This window comes from Carassius auratus, chromosome 4, assembly GCF_003368295.1.
Source record: "Carassius auratus strain Wakin chromosome 4, ASM336829v1, whole genome shotgun sequence".
NCBI lineage: Eukaryota > Metazoa > Chordata > Actinopteri > Cypriniformes > Cyprinidae > Carassius > Carassius auratus.
The window spans coordinates 1,442,914-1,462,346 of record NC_039246.1 but is presented as its reverse complement, the minus strand read 5'-3'; the positions used below and the strand labels follow the sequence as shown (position 1 = coordinate 1,462,346).

The window sequence follows — 19,433 nt, the reverse complement described above, 5'->3', positions numbered from 1 at the left end:
CATTTATTAAATATGTTACGTGATTTATTTTGATAGGTTAACTGTTTTTGTGGTGTTAAGAGAAAGCACTTCTGCAGCGTGTTCTTAAAATGAAAGACATTCTGCTTGCTGCAATAAATAGTATTTTTCTGCACTCAACAAGTGAATTTTGCAAAAATATTTTCAGAGATGATAGACAAGATGTTACAGAGTAATAATTGATTGAAACCCTTATTTTAACCTGTTTTTTTTTATTTGCTGAAAACGGCATTACATCTGACTGGTTTTCCCTGATTGCATCACATTTAGTCAAAAGGGGTTGCTACAGAGCCCTCTGTTCAACATCCATGCCTTATCTTAGGCCCAATTTATACTTCTGCGTTGAACCTATACCATAGGAGTGCAAGCACTGTGATTGGTCTGCTAGAAACCATTCCTACGTATGTACTTGAGTTTTGTGTGTGTACATGTGCACTTTAATATATTTATATTTTTGAAGGACTTCCACATTTAGGCACTGTTTAAAAACAGGTAAACGGACATGTGTGATTATATTACTGGATGCTAGAAATTGAACGGGAGAATCCACATTCTAAAAAGCTTATTAAACAGCATATTATACAGGTAAATTAACCGCTGTTCTAATCTAATGCGCTGCTGCACTGTAACGCACACACATATAGACATCAGCTCGTGTCACACGCAGATCGCTTGTGCACAGAATCATTCAGCGCGGAGATGTACTGTCAACGCTGTTCTGTGATTTCTCAACAAAATAGCTTAGAAACTGTAAAGTTCAAGCATACATTTGTTGATAACTAAATCCCACAGCATCACTACTACTAGAGAGACGCTGTCATGTAGAAATAATTAACACGCAATCACTCTCACTAATGCATTCATATAAATGTAATCTTTACTGTGCTTCTTTATCTGTATCTGATTTAGAACAAACAAAAATATGTGAGAAATAAAATGACCAAAAGGCAAAAGAACTGATAAAAATGAGCTGTTATAGGAGCAATAGCCATGTGGGCAGCGCTGTGTCATATGCCATAGCTGTGCACAAGCGGTTTGTCACAGCTCTAGACTTATTTATTCATTAATGACGTCATCAGCGACTAGTTGACTTAAACCCGACTTTCATCCCATAAAAGTCAACTTTGAAAAATCAGTATTCGTTTACCCTTAACAAAGAGCAAGTGTCTTATATATTATACTACACAGCTTTATACATCACTAGTTGTCCGTGACCAACCATGTTGATTTGCCGTGGTACGAGTTCTTTGTGGAGATGGAAAGAATGCCATCTTCTCTTGTTCCATTGTTGTCTCCTTTTGTAGTTTTATATAATGATTTGATATTTATTTGCAGCTGTCGCGGATATAATGCTTCTCTGACAAGCCGGTTCTTCTCCGGCTTTTGTTGTGATACTTTGAGTTACACCAGCAACATGCCCCAGGACACTGCAGACTAACGGTTTGGATGTGTACTGCACGTGGATGCAGAAGTATAAATGAAAACTGACGCATAGCCTACAGTGTAAGTCCGACGCAGAATTATAAATCAGCCTTTATTCCTACACCTAACAACTGACAACTCTGATGTGCTTGCAGAATTTAAATATAAATTTAATAATGTTAAAACGCATTAAAATAATCATTATCCCTTTCAGCCTCATAGCATATAAACCGTGGTTTTGGCATCTCATCACAACTACGTCAATTGCTAGTGCAAAATAGATCAAGACAGACCATTACATTATCTTGTATAGTTTGATTATTTTGTTGGGATCTGTGCACAAGCAATCTTCATTTATACAAAGTATGGAGTGCCACAGGGCTCAGTATTCAGTCCTCTGCTTTTCTCTTAGTAAATTACCCTCTAAGGGACATTATTATAGATTTTCACTGCTATGCTAATGATACTTAGGTTTAGATTTCCTCACAACCTGAAAACACTGCTCAACCTAACTAGACAGCGGAGCAGACTTGGCTCCAGATTTTCATAATTTGGGGGCACCATTAGACCTGGTGACTGATTTGGCCCCTCTTGCTCCTTTTCTTTTCTTTATTCAATTAATTAATATTACTCTATATTATTGCAGAGACCTGCATTGGTATTTTAGTTTTTCAGTAATTTCACTTTTATTAATATAAAAAAATTTCAACTAAAGAAAGTTGCATTTACCATCAAGGTAACAGCACTTCGCTGCATTCATGTAGTTTTTAATTTGTAAAGACATCCATCTGAGATTAGGTACCATATTTTTCGGACTATAAGTCGCACCTAAGTTTAAGTCGCATCAGTCCAAAAATATGTCATGACGATGAAAAAAAACATATATAAGTCACACTGGACTATAAGTCGCATTTATTTACAACCAAGAGAAAACATTACCGTCTACAGCCATGAGAGGGCGCTCTATGTTTTCAGGGAGAGGCTACCAAGTAGGGCTCACTACAGCCTTTGGTGGACATCCAACCCCGCCCACATCCAAGTGTGATGTCAGAAAACCACACCCACATCCAAAGCCATCACACATCCACCCTGCCCACCCGAATATGCCATCATAAACCACACCTATATCCATCTACGTCACGTTCTCATTACATTTCAAACAGGAAGAAGCATTGAGAAGACAAGAAGATACATTAAAGAAGTTTGTGTTGTTTTTCATCAGTAAAAGAAGGAAATATTGTTTTGCCATCTGCCATCGCCAGAAAGAAGAAGTTGTGTTCCATGTTTCCAGTCACCCAGAAGAGTAAGAAGTTATCTGCCATGGCTGTAAGTAATGAAAAATTTGGTTCTTAGCCCAGTGTAATTCCAAAAGTGTTAGTCACACTTTATGTCTCTGCTTAACGTCAATAGTTAAAATGTATACATTACATTATCAAGGATTGTAATGTAGCACACGTAATATTTTGTTAGACATGAAGTGAAACTAACAGCACAATGATAACTGTTACTACGGTTTGATATGAGCCTTAGTAAAGTTACAAAGACAAGAGGCTGACTTCACACAGGCAACGTTCTACCAACACTGCTGTGTTTACTTTCATAATGTCTATAATGTTCCTAACTGTATCCTGATAAAATGTAGGTGCATTGATTCATCCTTCTTGTTTTTTTTTAATATCCCAGACACATAATACTGATCTCTCTCACACACACATACACACTTCACCTCGCTCACATACATGTACTCCACTGGCCCCACTCAAAACACATAGAGTATATTTAATGATATACACTGACAACTCTTGCTCAATAACTTGTTTGAGCAACCACACAATTTCACTATGTCTTACCTGATAACTCTCTGTTCGTGGCAAATGTTTGTATCCTTCTATATTAATACACATAATATTTATCATGTTTTACAGTATCCTACACATCTGCAGTCCAAAGCTGATCCAGAACAGTTCTGCTGTGATTTGCTGCAGTTTCACCACTGAAGAGAAGTTCTCTTTTACACTTCACCTAGAGAACCACATAAGTCATGCAGTGGAGCATTGAGGTATAGTGAGAGCATGTCTTTAGATATTGATTGGTTTTTGTGTTTTTAAATCATATATACATGTGTATGTATGTTGTATAATCTAAATATGTATGTGAATCTCAAAGAACAACAAGATGAGCTGTAGTTTCTTGGGAACCACTAAAGTGATGAGAATATTGTTGTTATTTATATGTGTGTTTTGTAACTTGCTGTGTACACTCTACACTTTTGTTAAATTTTTTTCTACAATTCTGTAATAATAATAATAATAATTCCTTACATTTATATAGCGCTTTTCTAGGCACTCAAAGCGCTTTACATAGACAGGGGGTATCTCCTCATCCACCACCAGTGTGAAGCATCCACCTGGATGATGCGACGGCAGCCATAGTGCGCCAGAACGCCCACCACACACCAGCTTACTGGTGGAGAGGAGACAGAGTGATGAAGCCAATCAGCGAATATGGGGACTGTTAGGAGGCCATGATGGTCAGAGGCCAATGGGCGAATTGAGCCAGAATGCCGAGGTCACACCTCTACTCTTTTCGAAAGACATCCTGGGATTTTTAATGACCACAGAGAGTCAGGACCTCGGTTTAACGTCTCATCCGAAGGATACTTCAGGTTACTTCATCAGGTTACTTCATCTTCAGGTTACTTCATCTTCAAATGAATCATTTTTTTTCCAATACTTGTTCTGAAGTTGTATGTTAAAAATTCATTATATATTTAAATATTTGATAGAATATTCCAAGCCAGAGAGAGGGACTGGATTGTGGTCTGTTCATGCTGATGGTAAGCTTTGAACTACAGATTCTGAGCAGTTATGGTGATGGCAAAAGTTTCGTTTACATGCAGTATTTAGATGAATACGGTCATGTTATCTGTACGGTACAGTAAATTGGTGTCAGTTAATTTTCTCAATGGTATTTGTTGTCTGTTTCAGTATGAACTCTATATGGCCCTGGACTGGAAATTTGACTTTAGCCAGGTGATTACCTCAAATTTTCATTTGGAAGGTTTTGCTTTTTTATTTATTTGTTTTTTTCTAGAAGGTTTTTCGAACGCATTCTCAGTTTTTGTGTTTTATCTGTTAGGATGACATCCCTCAGCTCCAAAGGTGGTGGTGTCGTTTGCTCTTGCAAAACATGTCACATGAAAGGTACACACAACTGGTTAATGAAATGAATTCTTCTGCATTCAAACTACCCAGACACACTAAATGTTTCCTCCTAGAATGTTAAGCAGTAACAAAACTTTGGAGAGGCCACAATGTTGAATGCTTTGAGTGGTTGGAAATACTAAAGATGCTCTACAAATGGTCCATTTACCTAACCTTTGAGTCTGTCTTTAGGTTGTCAGAGTCCACCATCACCAAACAGCCAGCTAGTACGGAAACTGTGATGGGTTAAGATGACAGTGATGAGGTAAAAACTTTTTTTTGTGAAAATAATGATAGTAATTTTAGATTTACCCCACAAACTCAGTTTATTTTGTACTTTCAACAGAAGATCGAAGTGGAACTGAAGAGGAAGTTCATAAGGGACATTGGTGTATCATGGTGCTGGGTTCAGAGTCACCGTGAGTTGTTCCATGGAGAGGTGACAGAGCCTCTTGAAGAAAAACAGTCTAATATAATCAAAGACTACCTGAAAGGAGAGACTGAGAAAGCAAGGGATGCCTGTGTGTTTGTCTTTGACAATCATGACGATATGGAAAAATTCTTATTAAAATGTGTCTATGAACAGGGGCTGAAAGTCAATGCCATGTTTCTGGGAGTAATTTAATTTATAATAATTTATTTACTCTACATTGTTGAATATTATCATTTTGTGAAATAAATAATAACAATACCCAGTGAAACAAGGGATTTATTTTTATTGATCTTTATGCATCCGTAGGACTTGGACACATTTTTATATATATTTATGTTGATGGAGAAAGGCCTGAAAGTCAATGACATGTTACTTGTATAATCTAGCAAAGCAAGCAATGACTTCAGCATATGTATGTGTAGCCTAGTCTATATAGAGAACCGTCAATCCTATCAGTTTTAGCAATGTGGTCTGAGAAAGTCAGCTGATCATCAATCATAACTCCAAGGCTTCTAGCTGTTTTTGAAGGAGTTATGGTTGAAGTGCCTAACTTGATGGTGAAATTGTGATGAAATGATGAGTTGATGTAACCACAAGCATTTCTGTCTTGGCAAGGTTGAGTTGAAGGTGATGGTCCATCATCCAGGAAGAAATGTCTGTTAGACAAGCTGAGATGCTAATAGCTACCGTCGGATCATCAGGATGGAATGAGAGGTAGAGTTGAGTGTCATCAGCATAGCAGTGGTATGAAAAGCCATGTTTCTGAATGACAGAACCTAATGATGCCATGTAGACAGAGAAGAGAAGAGGTCCAAGAACTGAGCCCTGAGGCACCCCAGTAGTTAGATGTTGAGACTTGGACACCTCATATGTATATGGAGTTATATGGAGTATAAAAGCAAATTATAGTGTTTGTGTGTGTGAGTGATTCTTGATTGTTGGTGGTTTTCCCTGTTGGGAAGAGGTAACATTTGTTATTTTTATGATTGATCACTAGGTGGGACCATTAACCCTTAAGATAGGCCGGTGCAAAAAAAGGCTTAGTTTCTGGCTTGTTTATGGAGTTATATGGAGTATAACAGCAAATTATAGTGTTTGTGTGTGTGTGAGATTCTTGATTGTTGGTGGTTTTCCCTTTTGGGAAGAGGTAACATTTGTTATTTTTTACAGTTGATCACTAGGTGAGATCATTAACCTTTAGATAGGCCTGTGCAAAAAAAGGCTTAGTTTCTGGCTTACCAGTTACCGATCAAATGAAAACGGTGTGCACAAAAAACTGCCCCTGAAGAGACATTTACACTATAATTACAATTGCACAAATATTTTGACATTAATTTTTTTAATATACAAATCTGAATATGACAGGTTGTTAAAAAATTAATTGAAATGATGTGCCTGCTTTTAAAGCACTAAGCCTGTCATACAGTGTATTTCATTCATACTCAAAGCCGGGGGGCGCTCTGAAACGTAGAGTCTAAACTACATTCATAGAAGCTGAATAAAAAGCTGATAATAAACACATGATTTCAACAATATATGGTTTATGTGTGTATTCATCTCCATGTAATATGTAGGAAAATACAGGAATAAAATATTATAAATATATTCTTGAGTGTGACGCACTCACTTTTGAGGTAATTATGTGCTGTTTGTAATGTGACCAATGTTAATATGTGAATAAATGCATAATTAAATTCTGTTTAACATATATAACAGCCGATCATGTCTTGAAGAAGACTTTTGTGTAACACTGAAGGTGACATTTTACAACCCTTATGTTATCCTTCGGAAATTGACATATAAGGGGCTTTTTGCAACACTTAATGGATTTTAAAGGGATACTTAAGAGAAATTCTAAGGATTTATGACGTTTCACTTAAAGAAACCCTTAATTAAAACAATCGAAACCAAATCTCATTCGTACTCATACCCCAGTGAAGCCTATTCCTTTAAATACAAAATCCTGGAATTTAACCCAGAAGAATGCGATGCGATATGATGCGTGGCTTGATTCAGATAAATGTCTAATTTTAATTATATATATATATTGATTAATATATAAATGTATAAGACAAAACTATTAAGGCTGCCCATGCATGTGAAACAAATATTAAAGCATGAGCTATTTTTTTTTACCTACGAACAAAAATACAAAACATATACCTTTTCATTTTTCCGTTTCTCAAACAAACAAAATAATAATAACAAAAATTATTATTATTAATAGGCCTATTATTATTATATTATACAATATTTTTATTTCTTTATGTTTGTTAGGTTAGGATTCGTTTATTTCTATTTGTTGTCAAATCAAACTTAAGTAATTCAAATATAAAGACATATTCCAAGCCCAGAGTCGATTATTAAAAAATTTGAATCATATCCATACTATGGGTCTTAATACAGTTATTGGATACCATTATTTTGTATTTTGTTTATGACAGGACTGTGGCAACAGCAGTGCGGACAATCTATAAATTCATAAATTATAACAGTAAAACATTGTTTTTAATGACATAATATATAGTACTAGAAAAAATATCTAAATGTCATTTTAATTAGAAAGATGTTTAAATTACATTTCGTTATTGCAACTCAAATGAGTAGAAAAAGTTATGTTTGTGGCAGCAATGCACCACCGAAATTATTAGATCAGATGATGTTAATTGTGAAGTTCATCAGTTATGAAACTCAATAATGAAATCAGAAAATAATGACAATAATAATTAATTTTAATTATGACGTGAATTTTCACAAAAGTGTCTTTTGACAAACCAAAAATTTGAGAACTGAACTATAACAAAGCAGATGGTCGCACAAACACACAGCAGTTCATATGTACAATACAAAAAAAAAAAAGACAAGTTCATAAAAATTTGAGAATGCATTCGATCAAGCATGTGGACTATCAGATCTGGGCCTTATTGAACATAGCTTTAGTTTCACACAGATAACCTGTTTTAAACTGCTGGGCCATTTAAAAAGCTTTCCACACAGAACACAAATATGGTCTCACATCTGCATTACTTTTCTACTTTTCTCTCCAGTGTGAAGCCTCTTGAATCCAAAGGCTATTTTTATGACAAACTCTTTCCACAGTTGAGTGCAGGCGAAGGGTTTCTCTCCACTGTGGATTCTCAAGCGGACCTTAAGGATTCCTTTAAATCTGAAACTCTTTCCACAGTCATGGCACGTGAAAGATGTATACAAGGGTTTAATCAAGGGTTGCTTTATGTCCTCAATTCTTTCCACACGGATTATATGCCAATGGCTTCTCTGGAGTGTGAAGTCTCATGAGTTTTAAGGCTTACTTTACAACTGAAACGCTCTCCACACCGATGACATATAAAACCGTTCTCTCCTGGGTGTTCGCTCTTTGTGTGGGAATTAAGGGACTCTTTCTTCCTAAAACTCTTTCCACACTGTTGGCAGGTGAAAGATTTCTCTCCAGTGTGAAGCTTCATATGGGAATCAAGGCCTTGTTTATGTCTAAAACTCTTTCCACACTGTTGGCAGGTGAAAGGTTTCTCTCCAGTATGATGTTTCATGTGGGCATCAAGACCTTGTTTATGTCTAAAACACTTTGCACACTGTTGGCATGTGAAAGGCTTCTCTCCAGTGTGTATTCTCATATGGCTTTTAAGGGTGTGTTTTCGATCAAAACTCTTTCCACACTGCTGGCAAATGAAAGGTTTCTCTCCAGTGTGTCTTTTCATGTGGCATTTAAGGTTCTGTTTACGTAAGAAACTCTTTCCACACTGTTGGCAGGTGAAAGGTTTCTCTCCAGTGTGAAGGTTCATGTGGTATTTAAGGTTTTCCTTACTTGATAATCTCTTTCCACACTCTTGGCAGGTGAAAGGTTTCTCTCCAGTATGATGCTTCATGTGGGAATCAAGGCCTTGTTTATGTCTAAAACTCTTTCCACACTGTTGACATGTGAAAGGCTTTTCTCCAGTATGAATTCTCATATGGCTTTTAAGGTTACATTTTTGACTGAACATCCTTCCACATTGAAGGCAAGTGAGGCAACTGTCAGATTCGGTCTGCTGAACTTTTTTTTGTGGTGGAGTTGTTTCAGTCTGTATGGAATTTTCAACAGTCATGAAGTCAATTCTATCATATTGATCTTTCTCTTCTATCTTTGTCAGTTCTTGCCTTTCTTCTTTCAAAGCCACCAGGTCTAAGGTAAAAAAAGAACAAATATAGGTTAATGGCTTAAACCGACAAACATCAAAATCAAGATAAAAGTACTGAATCACCATAACCAACATTATATTCAAAACTGTTTTATTATAGACTAGTGGCTTTCACTCCTGGTCCTAGAGACCCACTGCTCTTCTTATTTTGAATGTTTTCCTTATTTGACAGACCTGATTCAGTTCACTAGCTCATGAGTTGAGTGCTCTGTGAACTCGGGTGAGATAGATAGGATTGGTATTCTTGAAACAAAGTTACTTGGTGGAACACTCAGCAGACCATCGTCATAGACCCTCTCAGCATTCAGCTGGTGACTCCCACGAATCTTCTGAATCTCAACCGTTTAAACCAAGTGTAGAGGAACAAGCCGAGACTGATCACCACACTAATCGATGGCAAAACAGGGAGCGAGACCCAAAGGAACATGAGATATCAGATTGTCACGAGTTTCTGGTATTGCTGCCATAGTTCCTCTACCCTAGATTCGACTATGACAAGGCTTGTGAATACTGGCATTCAACCACCTCCTATACAACTTGAGAACAGATTTGAAGCATTAATAAATGCCGCTGAGGAATCCCCAAATGTGAATAAACATGGATCTGATCAGCCAGCAGCAAACTGCTACTAACAGGCGCTCAAGGACAAGCAGACAGCGGCATTCAGCTCAGAGCACAGCCGAGCCCAGGACTCTGATAGTGGGTGACTCTGTTATCAGAAACATCCATAGCAGGACTACAACAACATGCTGCCTTCCTCAAGCAACGGTCTATGATGTGAACAAGGAACTTCAGAACATTCTGATGAAGCACAAGACTGAAAATCGATTCATCATCCATGTGTGAAAGAATGATATTTGGAAAGAGCAGTCAGAATTCCTTAAGAAGAACTTCAGTGAACTCTTTGAAACTCTTCGAAGACTCAAAGTTCAATCATTCATCAGTGGACCTCTCCCAGCAAGGGGAACAAATATATTTTCACATTTGCTTGGGCTGAACACATGGCTACAAAGATCGTGTCTTATAAAAGGAGTCAGTTTCATCAACAACTTCAATCTTTTCTGGGGCCATTGACTACTTTGACTACATTGACAACTGTTTAAACCGGATGGCCTCCAACCAAACAAACTTGGTGCTAGAGTGCTTAAGGACAATATCTACTTCTCCCTTCGTCATCATTCAGCAGAGTGTGTCAATCCATTCAGCACACACACACACTGGGTCCGAGTCATCATGTGGTTGGCATATCCCACAAGGACACTGATAACACCATGCAGCCAAAACAAGCACTGGTGATAGACACTTTCCCGGCTGAGCCCTGCAAACAGAGCTCCTCACAGACAGACTGTGATGTATCAAAACAGCTACAAGATTCACCCAAGGACAGCTTTCTGGAAAACAGCCAGGGAAGCCAGGACAACACATCACAGCCACAGGAAACACCAGAGACACAGCCCATCTCACCAGACAAATTGTCCCTCTCTCCAGCATCTCCACTTCTGTGCTTTTCACAGAAAATGGAGGAATTGGTGTATGCTGGGACTAAACTCTCTCACTCATTTGCTGAAAGCACGCAGATATCAACAAAAAAACGGCGGGTCCCCAACCATCAAAGCCTGTGGGCCCTGCTCCTATGAGAGCTCTCCGACTGTGGCCACAACGCCAGGGCCCAAACCCTCTATCTGCTGAAGGTGAACCAAAACAACTGATAGCAGCACTCAGTGATATGTGTCGGAACCCAGTGTGCCTGTGGCTTTCTCTATTTCAGTTTTATCACGTGATAGAAAGTGATATGTGTCTGAACCCAGTGTGCCTGTGGCTTTCTCTATATCAGTTTTATCACGTGATAGAAAGTCTAAGGCCATCTCAAGCCGAAGGGCAAACTCATCTAATCTGCGGCCAATTATGCATCAAACTAAGATTGATGTAAAGACACAAAGCACAGCCATCAAGTTAGCATCTTTAAAAATTTGCTCACTAAAAAATAAATAATTTCTAATCAATGACTTTATAACCACAAACAATCTGGATTTTATGTTTCTAAATGAAACATGGCTAGAAAACAGCTGCAGTGCAACAATCCTAAATGAAGCAGCCCCTCCTAACTTCACTTACATGAGAGTCTGCAGGACTGTTAGGAGAGGTGGGGGTGTAGCTGCTCTATTTAAAGATGTCTATCAATGCAAGCAAGTGTCATTTGGTCAGTACTTGTCTTTTCAATATGTAGGGATTGTGCTGAAAGGTGCTCCACACATTCTGTTTATTATTATTTACAGGCCTCCAAAATACTCTCCAGCCTTTGTTGAAGAGGTCACAGAAATGTTAATGTCAATGATTTTCTCAAGAGTTTGACTGTTATGGAGGCTTTATCACATTTGTGATCATGCTTACTTTTGATGACATCACCCCCCCCCCCCCCCAACTCTTTGTGTTATATTAACTATATCAAATAATATAAATATATACAATATCTGCCCCCTGCCCTCTTAAATTATGTGATAATTTTAAATGCATTTTAATAGACTGATTAATGCATGCAGTGAAAGAACAGTCTAAATGTGCACGCTCACTAGTGTCTAACCTACTAGAATTTATCACCTAATGTATGCGTGCACTCTGTAGGTGCATTTTGTGTTTGCTTTTCATGATATAATCATAATATCAAATCACACATAGTTAATATTATGACAGACCATACATATCACACACCCCTATGTTTAGATATTTGTAATGCATTGTCTTATCGATCCACCAGTTCACATTTAAAGCTCTGCGTCTTTGCAGGGTAAAAACATGGGTTGATTTTCATTTAATCTGCCAGCAGGTGGAGCATTTGGTAGAAGTATAATTTTCCCGGTAACAGCATAACATGCAGCACCGGACTTTGAATGTGCAGCACTCATGTTTAGTCAATTAAATCATTGCCTTTTTATGTTTAATCATTACATTCAGCATATCACAATTCTGGTCTTTCAGTCACCAAATTAAAGACCTCTTGATATCATAATTAAAACTTTCTTGTACAATTTAAGACTTTTAAGGCCTTAAATTTGATACAACTAAATGTGAGGCTTTTTAAGACCACGTGGAAACCCTGCATACATTGAGTTATTTGTAATAAAGTAGCATTTGTGAGAGCAGCGCTTATTAGATTACAGCCATCAACCAGGGAACCACTTTATCTCTCACTCCAACAGCGGAGAATGAATTTTCAATTGCAAGTCTGGGAAACACTGGTGTCTGTCAACAAACAAAAAGGATGCTTCAGAACTATTTTGAGAAGGTGCTTTAGTTTTGAGCTATGTAGGCCTATTATTACTATAAATTAGGCTACTACTACTGTTACTATTACTATATTTTCCCCTGCAATAAACATTTACTTCTGCTTTTATATGATGGAGAAAAAAAGAAAATCGGCCAAACATATCCACCAAAAATAAAAAATAATTGGTATCATAATTGGCCATTGGCTGCCCTGATTTCTACATATCAGCATCGGCCAGAGAAAATCACGTATCCGTAGACCTCTATAAATGACATGAAATTAGTTGTTTTGCCACTTTTGCACTTATAGTTTTTTGAATGCAAAAGGCATTTTATTATTATTTATTTTTATAAATTAGTCTTTATTTGTTATGCATTTTTACTGAGAAAAAAAGCTTTGTAATAAATGAAACCCAACCATTCATGAATTGAATTAATAATCAGTTTTTCCGGACCTTTGACATTGATGAAAATTCAGATTTAAACTTATGAAAATTTTAAATCAGCATTTAAGCACAATCATTTATTAAACTTATACATAAGCTGCTTTTGGCATCTTATCATGAGTATATCTTTTTCTAGTGCTATTCTTTAAACAAACATAACAGCACTCTTTTGGAGGGCTTGAGAATTGTTTTAATTTGTCAGTAAGCATTAGTATGTTTTAGGTCTTAAATCTCTCAGACTGCGAATACTTTGTGCAAACACGTAGACATTTCATCAAACACAAATAAGGAGTACATCAGGGGTCAGTATTAGGTCCTCTGCTTTTATCTTGTATATCCTGACCTTCAGGGACATTATCATTATAATTCACAATGTTATGCCATTGATACTCAGGTTACAATTTTCTAGTATAGAATATATAGAGCTAATATAGAGCATTGCTGAATTTGTGTAATAATCAATAGTAAAAAATAATATGATAAATCATGTTGTGTACGTAATTCTTCTCTCTTTAGACCAAATCTATTAAGCTTATGAGAAATTTGAATCAAGGACTGAATTTGGAAAAATTTTGGGTGAACTATCCCTTTAACAGAAGGGAAAGAGAACCAAATTATAAAACTATTTTATTTATATATACACACATTTATATAAAATGTCTGCTGCTTTTGACACTGTTAATCACCAGATTCTCCTGTCCACCCTCAGAAAGATGGGCATCTCTGTAACAGCACTCCTGTGGGTTAAGTCCTACCTCTCTCACAGATCCTTCAGTGTGTCTTGGAGGGGTGATGTTTCTAAGTCACAACACCTTACTACTGGGGTTCCTCAAGGCTCAGTACTTGGACCACTTCTCTTCTCCATCTACATGACGTCATTAGGATCTGTCATTCAGAAGCATGGCTTTTCTTATCACTGCTACGCTGATGACACCTAACTCTACTTCTCATTCCAGCCTGATGACCCAACAGTAGCTGCTCGCATTTCAGCCTGTCTGAGTGACATTTCCAGCTGGATGAATGACCATCACCTTCAGCTTAACCTTACGAAGACAGAACTCCTGGTGATTCCAGCTAGCCCATTGCTTCATCACAACTTTTCTATACAGCTGGGTTCGTCAACCATTTCTCCTTCGAGGACAGCTAGGAACCTAGGAGTTGTGATGGATCATCAGTTAAGTTTCACAGACCACATTGCTACAACGACCCGGTCCTGCAGATTTGCCTTATACAACATTAGGAAGATTAGACCCTTCCTGTCAGAGCAAGCCACCCAACTTCTCGTCCAAGCTCTTGTTCTCTCCAGACTGGACTATTGTAATGCTCTCCTGGCGGGCCTTCCTGCATGTACTGTCAAGCCTCTGCAATTGATCCAGAATGCAGCAGCGAGGGTTGTCTTCAATGAGCCAAAAAAATCTCACGTTACTCCTCTCCTCATCAGGTTACACTGGCTACCAGTACCCGCTCGCATCAAATTCAAAGTACTGATGCTTGCCTACAAGACGACCACTGGCACGGCACCAACATACCTAACTGGGACATGTTTTGGGCAAATTCATCTGACGTCACTGAGTTCACGGATGTATGAATAAACTTTGTAAACACGGTAGCTGAACAAGCAACTGAAACAATAACTGTAAGGACCTTCTCTAATCAGAAATTGTGGGTGGACAGATCAATCCGTGCAGCAGTAAACAAATGCACTGCTGCTTACATGAGCGAGTAAAAAGCATCGTGCTATGCTCTCCTACACGCAATAAGAGCCGCCAAACACCGATGAAGGGAACACATAAGAGTCTCATTTCCAACTCAATGACTCCCGACACATTTGGCAAGGACTAAGGACCATCTGTGCCTTTAGAAATAAAACCTCTGCAGAGGTGAGAGCAGATCCTTCGCTGGATGACGAGCTAAACAATTTCTACGGCCGCATTGAAAACAATCTAAGCAGTGCGAGTCTGCTGATCAGGAAGCAGCCATCAGAGCAGCGATGATCATGTGATCACAGTGTTGGAGGACGAGGTTCGGAGGGCACTGAAGCGAGTGAACGTCTTTTTATATATATATATATATCACACAAACACATGTTATTGTCTGGTCATGTGATCTCAACACGAGGACCTGTTCCAAGTCAAATAAAGCAGCTTAACTTAGGATGCTCATGTGGCATTATTCAATAATATTATTAATTTCTGTGAAGCTAGACATTTTAATAAGGATCAGGTTGAGTGAGTTCAGCTTTGTGAGTAAAAACCAACCTGTTTGTGTCTCAGTATCTTCATGTTTGACAAATGTTTCTTCGATCTTCATGTCTTCACTCTCTACTTTAATAAACTCAATATTCGTTTGTGTCTCAGTATCTTCATATTTGACTTTAATCTTCACATCTTCACTCTCTTCTTTTATGAACTCCATCTTAATTAGTGTGTCTCGTCAGTGAATCTCAGATGATTCAGGAGGAGTTTTCCTGTGTGTTTGGACACACCTTCCTTGCGTCTCAATCTGCTCCCTAGTTGAGTTCAGTGCACTGGGAAGAGTGATAGTTAATGGTCAGTTAACACGAAAGAACACTCAAAACTAGCACTATAATTGGATTAAAGAAAACATATTATACGAACATTTCAGATTTAGCCATACATGTTTACATTATTATTACATGTCTCTTTAATATTTGTTGTATGAATACATTTCGTTTTTACGGAAAATGTTCTACTGGTTTGTAAAAGCTATCACTGCACGTTTGAGTTTGCGATTCGAATCACTGAATCGTTTTGCGAATCAATCGGTTCAATTGAGTCGGAGTTTCATAAAGGAGTGAACGAATCATTTGGCTTGTTCTACTTGCAAGTGAGTGAACTCATCTTGATGATAAACTGATTCGCTACATTTACAAATTACAACTAACGTTTATTTATATTAGAAAAAGTATCACAACGTTTAATTTACCTGGCTTATAAAACGTATAAAATAGCCTGCACAGCATTGATTTAGAAGCTTAAATTTAAACACAAACCTTTCTTCAGCCGAATCACAGAAGATGCCGGAAAGCGGCGCAGTTCTATGACGTCACACCACTAAATCAAAATAAAAGTCCTGTCATTATCCAAACATAAATGCCAGAGGAGTTGGTTTCTTGATGAAGTACATATTTAAAAACATGTTGTCTAATAATGCGTTGGAAATATTAAGGGAACACAAAATGAAAGAGGTTGTGTCTAAAAGGCAGAACTTTATGTCTGGGTTTAGAAACAATTCATACCAGTATTAAAAACCAAACAATGACAAATGTGATTTACAAGTAAAATATAAAATCTCAGTGTGATTTAAAGGTAGATGGTGAGACAGCAGGATGATCGCTTTCTTCATACAAGTAATTCATAAGCTTTCTCTTTACTTTAGTACAAATGGCACTGTTTTGATTTAACCTCAGCTCCTCTGTTACTTGTACCTGAGCTGCTGTCAGTAACTGGCCTGATTCTGTCTGTCTGAAAAACAGCAGACATCTCCATCAAAACCTTTAATTTCTCCCATTCAGAGGAAGCAGCAGCAGATAGTTTTTTCCTCTTCATAGGTAGTCTGTAAAGTAGATGTTTGAGACACTTTGAATGGTGACTAGTATAGCTCAAAGAAATTTTTAAAAGATAAATATATAGTCAACCTTAATATAGCCAAGTTTCCTAAGGGCGCTATGTCCTTTTTTCTAATCCCCTCTCTCACACTTGGTAGTCATGCTCCAAAAGGCCCATCTTTAAGAAGGCACTGTGATTATTGAAAACACAATCTTCTTCTTGGTATGATCAGACACAGAAATGTCATGGCCCTTCTTGAAATGCTCTGTTAGATCGTGTTGACTTTTGAAAGGTGGATGGCTGTACCTCGGCATTTGACACTCAATTAGTTGAGGTACAACTGTACTCTCTGGAGATCGCCTTGCAACATGTTATGAAATTCTGAAAATTCATTGAGAATATACGTGTCAACAATGTTAAGGATTTTTCATCAAACCAATCTTGCTTCTTCTCATTTGACAGAAAAGAGGTTGGCATGAATATTGGCAGTGAAACGCTGAGCTACTACACGACAAACCAATTCTTTAAATTCTGAGTGAAGTGTCTGTCTGTCCTCCAAGTTTGGTAAAATTTCCGCCAGTGGCACGTTCATTATAGACTCCAAGCTCTCTCTGAGTAAGACCTCAGCTGTCACTCGTTCATGGTTCCCCACCATCAGCAACCAACGGTAGTCCAGACATTGGTGGTCATTGTATATGGTGCCACTGTGAGATCCAAATTATCAATTGTGATCTGCACTGGTGCCCTCGGTGTGAATTGAAGTTAACATGACAAGTCTTCAAAGCTTGGGCTGTTATTTTTTTTTCATTCTAAAATTCTATTCTAAATTTTACATTTAAAATTCCTTCTTTAGAGTTGCTTAGTGATTCACAAAAACTCCAGTCCTGTTTAATCTGTCGATTAATTACACCACTGTGTTTCTGAATGAATTTCAGAACATAGGAAATGCCATAATTTTGACCTTGCTTTAAGAAGTATCAGGCCAGCCATGGTCCCCTCTGGCTTCTTTCTTCTCCAGGATTTTCTTTTATGGACCCTTGCACCTTTTGTGTTATGCTTGTCATGCTGTTTGCAGCACTTGCACATTTTAGGAACTGGAGAACTGTAGCTCATCCAATATTTCTCACACTTAAACTCAGAAAGGTGTGATGGTGTACTGTGTTGGACTACAGAATGGAACTTGTTGCTTGTTAAATGTTGACATTCCTTCTCTACTTGGACCACATTGATGACCAACTTGGACTTGCCAGGAATTGTTATTAAATTCTTGGCCGAAGCATTGTAGCATCCATCCCTCTTCTGCATTTTCTGTGATGACTTCAGCATAAAATCAGTTTGGCAGTCCACATCTTGCAGGGCTGCATTCAGAAACAGCAGTTTCTTCTGCTCTTGAATTGGCATTGATGGTGCGCATCTTTATTGCCCGTTTTTTACTGCACGCCATTTACATGCAATTTCAGTTGTACAACATTTTTGGAAACGCTTATGTACTGTTAGTTTTAGATGCATTGAAGGTCTCTAAACAAAGGCTGCATATGTGTCCTACCAATTTACTCAGTGCTTTGTTAAGAGGTACTAATGGAGACTAATGCACCAGAATACAACATAAGCACTATTCGGACGGGACTAGTTTTCTAAACTACGTTTGAGTTTCGATTCTTACCACCTGACATCTGTGATTTTCATGTACCAATTTGTACAGTGTCCCAACTTTTTTGGAATTGTGTTTGGAACAAGCACAGCCTCTGCAAGCACAGGATGTCCAGTGCATAACTGGCGTGTTGTCTCAAGAGGAAAGAATTTCTTTGGGTATGCCATCTTCATTCTCGATGTTGTAACTTTTGGCAGCGCTTCTGGAATTTTTTTCTCTTTGAAAATGTACTGCACACTTCTCTTCATACAAGTGATGTCGAGAAGACTACAAGCATCTGAGCTTGGTGTTATGGTCACCTCTGACTTGAAGAGGTCTCTTTGAGTTTGGAAAAGACGCCACATTAGTATGTGTATGTGTGGACAAGATGTCCGTGGCTTTGAGCAAGGTCAATACCAGGTGTTCCGTTGAGTGTCATAGGTGACGATTATCCTCCAAAATAGGCAAAAATTATGAATGTCAGGCTCCTGTCAGGTGAATCAACAACCATATATGTGATGGAGACCCACCAAAGTCCACAGGCCACAAAGAGGAACATGCACTGCACAAGCAGCCTTCTGCCTCTTCAAACAATTAGCTGCCTTTGCCTCTCCAAATATTTGAATGCCATCATATCCCACAGAGTATCTTCTCTGAGAAATGCCTCTGCAGCAGTCTCCTTACTTTAGCCTAAAGAGCGAATATGAGAGCACAAAAGCACCCAAAGCTTTTCCATGTCCACTCTCCTTATAACTGTTTGTGAACAATTGGGGCAGTGGTAATGTGGTGATGCCCTGCAGTATGGCATGGCAATCTGCACCTATGTAAAATCAGAATAACAAATGTCATATGTAAAATAAATGTTTTTAGTGTAGCAACATTCATTTAAAATGTATAGAGTGCTCCATCCTCCATGCAAATCCTATCCCTGGAAGTGAGTGAAAAATTTAATGTGAAAACAACCTGTGTTCATGCAACATCAGCTAACATTACTCGCTAGTTTTTGAACCCTTTTGGGCGTAATTCCACGCAAGTCCTGTGCGTTCTGCTTGCACTGCATGTTACGACAGCATTAGTTCGCCATTGTTGCGATGATAAGATAAAATTAACTATGGAGGTGGCATATTTCCTGTTAGAGAGTGGAGCTCCACTCACCAGGGCCGTCGATAGTGGGGTGAAAGGTGGTGACGATTATAGGAGCCCACGGCAGAGGTGGACCCCCAGCGATCTCAAACGTTTGGTTGAGGTCAGT

The 19,433-nt window shown here is 38.1% G+C and overlaps 1 protein-coding gene across 2 annotated transcripts; it reads right to left on the bottom strand.

Annotated features, from left to right (window-relative positions):
- Positions 1–7,799: 7,799 nt before the first annotated feature.
- LOC113066740 (gastrula zinc finger protein XlCGF8.2DB-like) lies at positions 7,800–16,114 on the bottom strand. Of its 2 annotated transcripts, none has more exons than XM_026238752.1 (3): positions 15,996–16,114; positions 15,241–15,509; positions 7,800–9,256 (listed from the first exon to the last, which is right to left on the bottom strand). In XM_026238752.1, the coding sequence occupies exons 2-3, from the start codon at positions 15,395–15,397 to the stop codon at positions 8,334–8,336; spliced, it is 1,080 nt and encodes a 359-aa protein (XP_026094537.1). In that variant the 5' UTR covers positions 15,398–15,509; positions 15,996–16,114; the 3' UTR covers positions 7,800–8,333. The 2 variants fall into 2 exon arrangements, with proteins under 2 accessions (XP_026094537.1, XP_026094545.1); XM_026238760.1 differs by lacking the exon at positions 15,996–16,114 and adding an exon at positions 15,601–15,700.
- Positions 16,115–19,433: the final 3,319 nt, after the last annotated feature.